A 13,082-nucleotide genomic window follows, 5' to 3' on the forward strand; every position below is an offset into this window, starting at 1 on the left:
CTATTCCTGTCGATGCGGCGTTGGAAAAAGCGCAAGGTCTCCTGCGAGAAGACGATATAGGCACCTCAACCTCTTGCAAAGTTGCGCAGAAAAGAACGGGAGTGTTCTCAGGATGGCGGCCACAGCAGAAAGTGCACGACAGACTGCTCGCGTTCAGTAATTCGTTCTGACAATGGTTAAAACGATCGTCCTGCCGACGACAGTAGCAAGAGAATCTTCCGAGGCTGCACAAACGCCACAAATGACGCCTATGGTGATCGCCTGACCACGCCTACCAGTAGAACGACATCAATAGAAGCTACAGCGAGGCTTTGGCTCTACCGAAAATAGAATAAATAGTTTCATTCCTTCTTTTCTCCAATTCTATCTCCATTCCGATTGAAATTTGCCAATCAAGTGTAGTTTTAAGGTACGGCGGCCAAAGTACCCAAGTAAAAAAGACGCATGCGTGGCTGGCGACACTTGGAATACGGCATTTATGCGCTGAGCTGTCGGTATTACTTGGCAATGGCAGTACTGAACAGTGGGAGTGGCTGGCGTAACTATGTACATACCTAAATGTCCAAAAATAGTCTTGTGTTAGCTGCGCCTCAGAAGAGCCCGCCCAGCCACTCCCGCCGACTTGACACAGTGGCGCTGGCCATGATGGTACCTTGTGTCTCACCAAGATGTACATCGAAAGCCTTGTACCTCTACGACATTATGGCTTCCCATGGCTACCATCATCAATGAGGACACAGCCGCGGGTGGACACTTGTTGCGTCAGTCAGGCACCTTGGGTCTTGGCCCTCTCTGTCGTTGGAGCCTCGATGGGGCTTTGTACTGCCCATCATGATCCCCTGCGAATTGACCTTGTTCAGTTATTACCTGGCTCCTTCATCATCATCGCTCTCGTTTGCTCAGCTGCCTTCATCCATCTTCTTCCTGTCCATTCAGTCAATACCGTACACAGTGTCACACATACTCCTCCCCCAGCTACAATTTGCCGTACAGGACGCTTCTGAAACGAGCACACGCCTGCAATTTTACGCGTTGCAGGCCGTCCATTCCGCTGTGAACTTTACCTCTTAGCGTCTGGCTCCTCCCACCAACCCCCAGGCACTAACCAAACTCTCCTCTAACCGTCCGCCCGACTGGGTCCTCGTCGCTCGCGAACAAATCCCACGCGCCGCTCAACCTTTGTTTCTGCATCGCCCATCTCATACCCCTTGACTGGCATTTGAGCTCCAGCCTGCTCCCCTATCTTTGCATTACAGTGCCCGAGGGAAAGACGAGCCATCGACATTATGGCGTCGGGTGGCTACCCGTATTCCGGCGGCGGCGGTAAAACGCAACAGCCATACTACGACCCCGAATCGCTGCATGTGTATTCTCAGTCGTCAACGCCTGCGCCGCAGTACCATGGCAGCCAGCCCGCTTATGACTACGACTACAACACACAGCACACTCAGAACCAACCCGGCCGACCGTCGCCGTTTGATACCGTCTTCGACGACCACACCTACCCGCCAAACTCGAGACAAGGCAGCGTGCCGGGCGGAAGCACCTCGCAGCCTGGCCTCTACCAAGATACCGGCTACTATGGCCAGGCCGGAGCCTCGCCCATGTCCTCCAGACCAAATATCGCAGAGGACATTCCTCTGCAAGACCGCCCGATGAAGGGCGGCGAAGCCACTGATCATGTTTACGATGCCTCGGCCGCCCCTGGGCAACGATCGCGCACAGGTAGAGGCAAGGTCCGTGTGGGAGAGCTGGGAATGCTCGGTTCGGACAAGAAACGAATCCCTTTTGTTGTATACTTCTTCAGCTTGGTCCAGGCCGCTGTATTTATCGCCGAGATCGTAAAAAATGGTCAGTTGCTTCCCGCTGTTCTGGCGTCAAGTTTCCGCTAACGCTGTCTTTAGGCTTAATGACGGGCTCTCCCATTATGATCAAGCCGCAATTCAATCCCATGATTGGCCCCTCGACGCAAGTGCTCATCAACATGGGTGCTCGATACGCGCCCTGCATGCACAACATCAAAGCTATTCAGGGTGCATCAGCCGACCGACCAATTTATTTCCTTTGCCCGAATGCTACGACCAACACCGAAATCTGCCCTCTCTCCACACTCTGTGGCTTCGGAGGTGTACCCGATCCCGTCTTCGACGGAAACGCGGATCAGCACCCAGCACCCGATCAGTGGTACCGATTCATTATTCCCATCTTCATGCACGCCGGAATCATTCATATCGGATTCAACCTACTTCTTCAACTGACAGTGGCCAAGGAAATGGAACAGGCCATTGGATCTGTCCGCTTCTTTCTTGTGTATATGAGCGCTGGTATTTTTGGCTTTGTCATGGGTGGTAATTTCGCCGCCCCTGGTATTGCCTCTACTGGTGCTTCCGGCTCCTTGTTTGGAATTATCGCACTTACACTTTTGGATTTGCTCTACTCCTGGTCAGAGCGTCGCAGCCCTGTCAAGGACCTGATGTTCATTATTCTGGATATGGTAATTGCGTTTGTTCTTGGCCTCTTGCCTGGCTTAGACAATTTCTCGCATATTGGTGGTTTTCTCATGGGACTGGCGCTTGGAATCTGTGTTTTACACTCTCCTAATGCCCTACGAAGGCGCTTGGATGAGGGCACAACTTATTCCGCTGTCCAAGGCGGCACAGGGGTACATCCGGCCTTCCTTAAGAGCCCGGTTGGCTTCTTCAAGGGACGAAAACCGCTTTGGTGGGCTTGGTGGATTGTACGAGCTGCTGTTCTCATCACCATCATTGCCGTTTTCATTGTATTGCTCAACAACTTTTATAAGCTTGGTGAGCAATGTGGCTGGTGCAAGTATCTGAGTTGCCTACCCATCAAGGACTGGTGTGAGCTTGGCGCAATTAAGAACTCGTCTTAATTGCCGCGCAAGTTACTTGGTTTGGATACTCTACATTTGCTGTTTTTATCACTTGCATTGCCTACCAAGGTCGGCATTCCTGCACAGCGTTGGCGTTTGATTGGGCAATGAATTTTATGACATTGGTCACCATACATGTATAGATGCCCAGACCTAAAATTGTAACGAAGAGCTGAAAAATAATTATACACCCTGCTTCAGACTGTAACAGTGTCATAAATCGGGCGAAGCGTTAAGCGATCAGAGCCACTTGCATGCCGAGGTACTGATGCTCCCAGACATATTTTCGAAAACCACAGCGCAGATATGTTCTACAGTCCAAAAGCAACAGCAATTGCCAATTCGACAAAGTAGAAGTCAAGTGACTCACTTTTATCCATCATCGTGTGTCGCCGGATCTCGCTGTTGACGTCTCGCGCAATCACGTGGAGCCTATTAACCTTTAAGTGGATCCGTCACGTCGAGGTGTGAAAGGCGCGTCTCTCTCTAAAGTGCTGTCCCAAACCAGCGTGTCAAGCCAATTGGCGTGTACTTTTTGCCCATCAAATCCACTAACTGCCTTTCATCATTGCACCCAACTCCAACAACAGTGCTGGCGATTGACTTGCTCTTACGCCTCGTTCATGACATACGAGCTTTGAACCTCTTTTGATTTCTACAACCATTGGTCGATACCTTCCCCCCGAACAAGTACAGAAGTACAGAGCGAGCGATGGCGACCGTGGTCCTCCCCCAGAAGCGGGTGCTGGGTGAGTCCAAGACTGGGCGAAATATGCCGCCCACGACGCCCTCGTCCGCCAAGAAGCGCAAGACGGACATCTTCTCGTCTTCACCAGCTGTATTTTCGTCGTCGCAAAAGGACCCGCGCTCCAGGCTGCTGGGCTCCAGCCAGCCCAAGAGCGTCTTCGAGTCCGAGGTGCTCGAGAAGCTCAGCCAGGACATTTCCGAGCGCAAGCAGAATAATACAGAAAAGGACCAGGCGTGGGACCGCCCGGCGCTCCAGGCCCTCGACACCACAAAGGATAGCATATGCTTCCAGTCCATCGATGCCGAAGAGGGTACGCTAAACGGGGGTCGCACCACGGTCAAGCTGTTTGGCGTCACCGAACAGGGCCATTCGGTCATGCTCCACGTCACCGACTTCAGACACTACCTATACGTCCCCGCGCCGACGTCCTTTCAACCCAAGGACTGCGGAGCGTTCAAGGTGTTCCTGGAGCAGCAGCTCGCGCAGCACCAACCCGCGATCCACTCGGTGGTGCTGCGTCTGCGTGAAGACATGTTTGGCTTCAATGGCAATGTTCAGAACCCGTTCCTGCAGATTACCGTCACCGACCCCAAATTTATCAACAGCGTCCGATCGACAATCGAGGCCGGCAACGCCAACTGGAAGGGCATGTGGGGCAGCAGTGACAGCGGCATCATGACTTACGACAATATTCAATACGTCCTGCGCTTCATGGTTGACTGCAAGATACAAGGCATGGCCTGGGTTGAGGCGCCGGCGAACACATATAAACTCATCCCTGAGCACATGAGGCAATCCAACTGCCAAATCGAGGCCGAAATCAACCACCACGATCTCGTCGCACACAAGCCGGAAGGCGACTGGGCCAAGATGGCGCCACTCCGTATTCTGTCTTTTGACATCGAGTGCGCTGGCCGAAAGGGCATCTTCCCAGAGCCTGAACATGACCCCGTCATTCAGATTGCCAACGTCGTTACCCGGTATGGTGAAAAGAAGCCATTCGTCAGAAACGTCTTTTGTCTCGATACAACCAGTTCCATTGTCGCCACCCAAGTCCTCGAATACGAGAAGGAAGCCAAGATGCTGAGCGAGTGGCAGCAATTTCTTATCAAGGTCGATCCCGATATCATCATTGGCTACAATATTGCCAACTTTGACTTTCCATATCTCATCAACCGAGCCAAGCACCTCAAGGTCAACGGCTTCGAGTACTGGACTCGATTACCCAGCATTCCATCCAGAGTTAAGGATACCAGCTTTTCCAGCAAACAGATCGGTAACCGAGATACAAAGGCGACGAATACCAACGGCCGCCTGCAGCTAGATCTGCTTCAACTGATTCAACGTGATCACCAACTGCGTAGTTATACGCTAAACTCAGTCTGCGCTCAGTTCCTCGGCGAACAGAAGGAAGATGTCCACCACACCATGATTACAGAGCTCTTCAACGGAACGCCGGAGAATCGTCGACGTCTGGCGATTTACTGTTTGAAGGATGCATATCTACCACAAAGGTTGATGGATAAGCTGTCGTGTCTGGAAAACTATACCGAAATGGCTCGTGTCACGGGTGTTCCGTTCAACTTTTTGCTCTCGCGTGGTCAGCAAATCAAGTTTGTCAGTCAGCTTTTCCGTAAAGCCCTGGAACAGAAATTGGTCATTCCCAACATGAAGGGCGATCCTTCGGATGATCAGTACGAAGGTGCGACAGTTATTGAACCCACGCGAGGCTACTATGACGTGCCGATTGCAACACTGGATTTTGCCTCACTGTATCCCAGTATCATGCAAGCACACAACCTCTGCTACACAACGCTCATTACCCGAAAAGACAGAATAGCACAGTTCAATCTGGTCAAGGACGAAGACTACATTGTCACTCCCAACGGCGACACGTTTGTGACGACGAAGCAGCGAAAGGGGCTGCTGGCGCAAATTCTGGAAGAACTTTTGTCGGCCAGAAAGCAGGCCAAGCGTGAGCTGGCCGTTGAAACAGACCCGTTCAAGAAGGCTGTGTTGAACGGTCGTCAGCTGGCTCTGAAGATTTCTGCCAACTCGGTCTACGGTCTCACCGGTGCTACAACCGGAAAGCTACCATGTTTAGCGATTGCTAGTTCAACAACGAGTTTCGGTCGCCAAATGATTGAAAGGACCAAGGACGAAGTTGAGAAGAAGTATTGCATTGCCAACGGATACTCGCACGATGCGCAAGTAATTTATGGTGATACCGATTCCGTCATGGTCAAGTTTGGCACCAAAGAGCTGGCCGAGGCGATGAAACTGGGCGAGGAAGCGGCTGCGTTTGTTTCGTCGAAATTTGTCAAGCCCATCAAGTTGGAATTCGAAAAGGTCTACTTCCCGTACCTGCTCATCAACAAGAAGCGTTATGCTGGTCTGTACTGGACCAAGACGGAAAAGTACGACAAGATGGACACAAAGGGTCTGGAGACGGTACGAAGAGATAACTGCTTGCTGGCGCAAACGGTTATTGAAAAGGTGCTGCGGATGATTCTCATCAACCGTGACGTGCAGGGTGCTCAGGACTACGTCAAGGATATGATTGCCGACCTTTTGCAAAACAAGGTGGACATGTCAAAGCTAGTGATTACCAAAGCCCTGACAAAGGAAGACTACACGGCCAAGCAAGCGCACGTGGAGCTAGCGGCACGGATGAAGAAGCGTGACGCCGGTTCGGCGCCTTCGCTGGGTGACCGTGTGGCGTATGTGATGATCCGAGGCGCGGCGGGGGCCAAGAACTTTGAAAAGTCGGAAGACCCCATCTACGTGCTCGAGAACAACGTGCCGATTGACACGAAGTACTACCTGGACAACCAGCTGGCCAAGCCGCTGACGCGCATCTTTGAGCCGATCCTGGGGGAGACCAAGGCGCGGTCGCTGCTGACGGGAGACCACACACGGACGATTTCGGTGGCGGCGCCGTCGGTGGGCGGGCTGATGAAGTTTGCCAAGAAGACGCAGACGTGCATGGGCTGCAAGCGGCCGCTCAAGGGCAAGACGGAGAGCGAGGGAGCCGTGTGCGGCGACTGCGGGCCGCGGGTGGGCGAGCTGTACAAGCGCACGCTGGACCGCATGTCGGATCTCGAGGTGCGGTTCGGGCGGCTGTGGACGCAGTGCCAGCGCTGCCAGGGCAGCATGCACTGCGAGGTGATTTGCAGCAGCAAGGACTGTCCAATCTTTTACATGCGCATGAAGGCCAAGAAGGATCTCGAGGACGCGGGCAAGGAGTTGTCGAGGTTTGACGCGGATCAGGCTGCAGTTTGGTAAGGTGGTTTGCTGGACTCGGATCTGGAGGTTTTTTTTTCAGCTATACGTCTCGTTCTTTTTTATTTTCATGAAGAGGGAGAAGCCAACGATGGGCTGTCATCCGAGTTTTTGTTGTTTTTTCCGTTGTTTCCTTAGCAAAGACTACATCTTCAGCTTATGTGGGGGTCAAAGGGTAATTACTGGCAGATATTTATCATGTTGTATTGTGGAGTTTTTGTTATTGCAGGCACAGGCACACATTTATAGGGTTTTCAATAGGGATACATGACGGATGGTTACGTTGCAAATTGCTGCTGCAGGATTCGCTCGTGTGTGGGCTTTGCTGAATCGCGTAACTTGTGCTTGCCATGGGATGTTTGGAGGTTTCTCGGACGAGAGCTGACACGAATGGCATGAAGCTGGCAGGGCATCCATTGAGCGCTCGCGTTGGCGAATTATTTTGGTCGTGGCAATATGTAGCTTGCTGTCATGCGATAATGCGACGATGCGATAATTTTGACGAGGAGGGTTGGACGCAATGACGTAGGAGGCGGCGATGTCGGTATACGTGCGCAGCAAAAGCGAGGTCGGTCCCATTGCAAGGACATGCCGTGTAAGGACATGCCGTGTCGAGCTGAAATGAAGGAGACATTTACCGTCTTTTTGATTGATTCTGACGAGTGATTTAATGCTCTTCCGCCCGATGAATTCAGCCCGTTGCGTGGCATTCTATATGGGAAAATGCGATATCGGTCCCGCCGTCCCCCCCCCTTCGTTGTCGTTATCGGGAAAAATAGGGCGCAACTAGGACTCGAGCTCTCTCTCGGAATCCGGAGGCGTTATTAACTAGTTAGGTGTGAACATCTCGGCCGAGCCCGAAGAAGAAGGGCGTGGCGCCGGTAACGGCAAAGAGCTGATGAGGGCTTTTTTTTCTTTCTTGTTGCTGGGAGGCCCATATGTAATGAGGGGGTATCTCACCTGAGGGTACCTTAGTGAGTTCGGCTAAGGGTGGCAACCCTTAGGTGAGGTAGCCCTACTAATTCTTAATATACACTATATATCTTAGTATAACAATATTCCTATTATAGAGATATTTCCCCTATATAATACTCTATTAGATTTATAAACTATTTTAAAACTAGTTATTAATTAGTTTTAAATTTATTTATAACTAATTCTTTTCTTCCTTATAATAATAATAATAAAATATTAAAATACTATCCTATAAAGACTTTACTTTATATTATACCTATTATAATAATAGTATTTACTTACTAAATATACTAGGTTATATAATATATAATAACTAAGTAATTATTTATCTAGGTAAAATTTATTACTAATTTTAATTAACTAATTCTATACTTTATTTTTATTTATATCCTATAAGTTTATAATTAAATCTATAATATTATATTTAATACTATAATCTATAAATCTATTAACTAATTATAAGGGTATTAATAATATAATAGTAAGTTAAGGCTACTAAATAGTATAATTAATTCTTTAATATAGCTTAAGATAATTAAGCTTAAGTATACTAATTAATTTAAAATTAATTTAAAATTAATTTAAAATTAATTTAAAACTAATTTATTTATTATATAGGATACTAGCTAATCTATAAAGGTAATAGTAGAGAAATCTTAAGTATATAGGCTAATTAGTTCTTAATTAATTCTAAACTAGTTCTAAACTAATTTATTTATTATATAGGCTACTAGCTAATTTACTAAGGCTATAATAGAGTAATTAGAATAATAGGACTCTATTATAAGTAAAAGTCCTATACCTTCTACTTTAAAAAAGTCCTAAATATAAAAAAAGGATAAAATATTTTAAAGGATTTTAATTCTATTAACTTATTTAGGATAGGTTAATAGAAAATAGTTAAAACTAATTAATAATCTATTAGATATCTAATATAAGTATTATCTTACTAAAAAATAATACTACCTATTAGTATTATATAATAAGAATTATAAGATATAATAAAAATTTAAAGAACTAATTAGTTAGTTTCTTAGTTATTCTATCTTTCCTTTATCTTAGTTATTTAATTATTTATCTTTTCTATACTATTTAATATCCTTTTAATAGTTTATAGTATTATTAAAAGTAGTTAAAAATCTACTTAAGAATATTTAATTAATATATAAGGTTTAATAGTTTATTTAATTAGTTTTAAACTAATTAGAAACCTATTTAAAAAGATAATACTTAAACTCTTACTATCTAGACTCCTTATTACTAGTTTAAGGTAAACTTAGTAGTAGTATTATAGCTTATAGTATTACTACCTATAGTATTACTACTTATAGTATTATTATCTATAGTGTTATTATTTATAGTATTACTACTTATAGTATTACTACTTATAATATTACTAATTATAGTATTACTATTTATAGTATTATTTATAATTATTTTAAAGTAGGCTAACTATAACTAGTTAGGAATTACTTCTAAATTGGTTTATAATTTATTATAAAAAAGATTTATACTAAGTATTTTAACTATACCTAAATATCCTAAAAAAGCTAGTATATTATAATAGTATAAGGCCTATATTTTATTATCTTTACCTTTAAGTAGAATATAATTAATAACTTATATAAGCTTAAGTAATAGTATAGGTTACTTAAGCTTAAGGATTATCTATATAGTATTAAAATACTATATTATAATAAATACTTTAATATTATATAGTTATTAATTATTTATTAAATAGTTAAAGACTAATTCTAAATTAGTTAGAATAAGTAAAGTTAAATAGAATAAATACCTTTCTAAAGCCTTAAATAAGCTTATATAAGTATTACCTTAAATATAAAACTAGTTATAACTTAATTTAATACTATTTATTATTTATAGAATATTATTCTATAAGTACTCTAGGATATTTATAAAGGCGAAGTTAAGGCCTATAGTAATAATAGGATTTACTTTATACTTTACCTAGTATTATATTAAGGGGATCTTTAGAGAAATTAGTTAGTAACTAGTTCTTAAGTAGTTTAAGACTTATTTATATTAAAAAGTATAAAGGATTATATAGTATTTATTTTAAAATAAAGTATTTAAAATTAATATTATTTAATTATATATTAAATAGCCTTTCTTAAAATATTATTTAACTCTAGCTATAAAATAGTATTAGTAAAGTTAGATTATATAGGTAAAGTGCTATTCCTAAGGCTAATACTTTAGGTTAAGTTTAAAGAGGGTATAGGCTAATCCTATAATATAATAAGTTTAAAACTAATTCTAAACTAATTCTAAACTAATTAGGAATATACCTTAATAATAGGTAGTTTCTATATTATAAATAAGACTATAAAGACCTTTATTATAAATACTTTACTATTTTATTAGGGTATAGAAATATTATTTAAATAATATAAATACTTTAAAGTATATATATTTATAAGTAGGGGTATTATTCTTATTAAAGAAGATATAAAGTAGTAATATAACTATAATATAGTTAGTAAAATAGTAAATATAATAGACTAATTTAAAATTAATTCTAAATAGGTTTACTTTAATTATAAGTTTTTAAATAAAATACCTAGGTTAGTTAGTAGTTATTACTACTAACTAGTTATTTATAATTAATATCTACCTTAATAGCTATATAATAGCCTTAAAAGATATTCTCTAGTTGGTTATAATAGAAGTATATAATAATATAGTAATTATCTAAATACTCTAGGTATTAAATATACTAAAGGGAGTAGAACTAGTTAATAATTAGTTTATAATTAGTTAAAGGATATTATTAATATAAATAGTATACCTATTACTTAGTATTTATCTTTTAATAATAGAGTATAATTAAGGTAATAAAATTCTATCTAAATAGAAATTATAAAGCTTAAGACTTCTTAATAATTATAAGTAGTTTTATATTATAATATAATAGAACTAAGTAGGTTAATAAAGGTGTTATAGCCTAATAAGTATATATTACTTAAATATACTTATTAGAAAATAATAAAACTAGAGGAAGTAATTAGTAATTAGTTCTAAATCGGTTCTAGACTTAATAAAAAGGAAATAATACTTAAGGATATTATAGTATTCTTAAAGGTTATAGCTAGATATTAGAATTACACTATAATATCTAAAGATAGTTTTAATAAAGGAATTAGTATATAAGAATATAATCTATATAATATTAAAATAATTATATCTACCTAGGCTAACTATAGGATAAAGAATATAAAAACTACTTTATATAGAAGATAAGATAGTATACTATTATTTATTAAGTAGTTTTAAACTAATTTATAATTAGTTAAAATATAAATAATTAAAGACTATACTTACTATAATATTAGTAGTAAATTATATTTAAATAAATAAAATAATATTACTTTTACTCTTTAATAGAATCTCTATAGAGAATTATAGAAATCTTATTTTAATATAATTAATAGTTTAAGTTATAATATATATAAAAATAAGACTTTTTAGGTAATTATTAGAAATTTAAGTAAAAGAAATACTTATAAGTATTTAATTATATAAATAACTAAGAACTAATTAGTAATTAATTTAGAATAATAATATACTAAAATACCTAGATAGGAAGTTATCTATATTATAATATATATATTAAATTAAATAGATTATATTATATTCCTTAATTAAATACTATAATAATAGAATAGGTAAAACTAGAGTATTAAGGTAAGAAAGATATATCTAATTAATTTAGAACTAGTTCTAAATAGGTTAGGACTTTATTTACCTTATAGTATCCTAATATACCTACTTAATTATAAAGGTATTTTATTATTACTTCTTTACTAAGTCTTTAAATAACTTAGATAATATAGAGTAATATAAATATTCTATTTAATTATATAATAGATAGACTTTACCCCCTATATACTTAAAAATATATTATATATAAAGACTAAGTAAATAGGAAAATATTAACTTAGGTGGTTGTTTATAGTAAAGGCAGTATTAAACCTAGGAATTAGTTAGTAAGTAATTAAGAACTAATTACTCCCTTTATTATATATATCTTTCTAAGGGGTTTAAAACTACTATATAAATAAGCTATAAATAATATAAGTAGTTCTAAATTACCTAGAGGCTAGGTATTTAAGTAATAATAAAGTTAGAATAACTTAGTAGATAGATAATACGCCTTCTAGTAATCTAGGAGTATTAATAATTAATTTATAACTAATATTCCTAGTAAAAGTATATAAGGTATAAGTAGTATCTTCTATTATAAGAAGAAAATAAGTAAGAAGTGGTTTAGAAAGTATTTATTACTTATTAGAAAAGCTCCTAAAACTAGTTAGAAATATATTATAAATAAATTATAGGAACTTTTAAAATTACTTTAGGGTTTATAACTAAGTAAGAATACACTACCTTAAAAAAATAGAGAATTCTAAATACTTATTAATCTTAATATAGATAAAATAGAATAAAATAAAGAATAAAATAAAAGGGTAGATTAAAGTCTATTCTAATAAATTCTAAATTAATTTAAAATTACTTTCTAATACTAATAATAGGCAGCTCTAAAGCCAGAAGAATAATCTCCTATTACCTAGTATATTTAGCACTTACCTATACTATATAACTAGATAGAAGTTATATAATATAACAACTTTACCTCTTACCCTATATATACCCTATTAGTTATAATAGGTTATAAGCCTAGTAGTACTTATATTATAAAAGCTATTAATAAAATAAAGGAAAGTGTTAATTTCTTACTAAATTTACCTACTATCTATATAAGCTAATATTTACTATAAAACTTAAGAAATTTATAACTCCTTATATATAGGAAGAGGAAAGACCTTAAACTCTAGCTAATCTAGAGTATATTTAATAAGTCTATTTATTATAAAAATTCTATATAAAGAAAAAGAAATTCTATTACTATACCCTACCTAGTAATTTATATATAGACTTTATATACTTATTTTATATATATTATAATATAAATTTACTTAGTATAGTTATAGCCCCTAAATAAATATACCTATTAAATTACTTACTATAATCTATAGTCTTAAATATACCTACTAAATTATTTACTATAATCTATAGTCTTAACTATTATAAAAAGTATATAGTAACTACTTACTTAGTAAGAAGAATTCCCTATTACTTACTTAAATACTTCTTACCTTTAAA

General features: G+C 38.8%; 2 protein-coding genes across 2 annotated transcripts; both read left to right on the forward strand.

The window, feature by feature from the left end:
- Positions 1 to 831: 831 nt before the first annotated feature.
- CCM_01382 (rhomboid family membrane protein) lies at positions 832 to 2,893 on the forward strand (the record flags this gene model as incomplete). The annotated part of the gene is made up of 3 exons (XM_006666538.1): positions 832 to 1,053; positions 1,257 to 1,851; positions 1,905 to 2,893. 3 exons carry the CDS (start codon positions 832 to 834, stop codon positions 2,891 to 2,893), a joined length of 1,806 nt encoding a protein of 601 aa, XP_006666601.1.
- A 712-nt stretch (positions 2,894 to 3,605) lies between these two features.
- On the forward strand, positions 3,606 to 12,461 carry CCM_01383 (DNA polymerase delta catalytic subunit; the record flags this gene model as incomplete). The annotated part of the gene is made up of 2 exons (XM_006666539.1): positions 3,606 to 6,922; positions 12,452 to 12,461. The coding sequence occupies 2 exons, from the start codon at positions 3,606 to 3,608 to the stop codon at positions 12,459 to 12,461; spliced, it is 3,327 nt and encodes a 1,108-aa protein (XP_006666602.1).
- Positions 12,462 to 13,082: the final 621 nt, after the last annotated feature.

This window comes from Cordyceps militaris, assembly GCF_000225605.1.
Source record: "Cordyceps militaris CM01 unplaced genomic scaffold CCM_S00001, whole genome shotgun sequence".
Taxonomy (NCBI): Eukaryota; Fungi; Ascomycota; class Sordariomycetes; order Hypocreales; family Cordycipitaceae; genus Cordyceps; species Cordyceps militaris.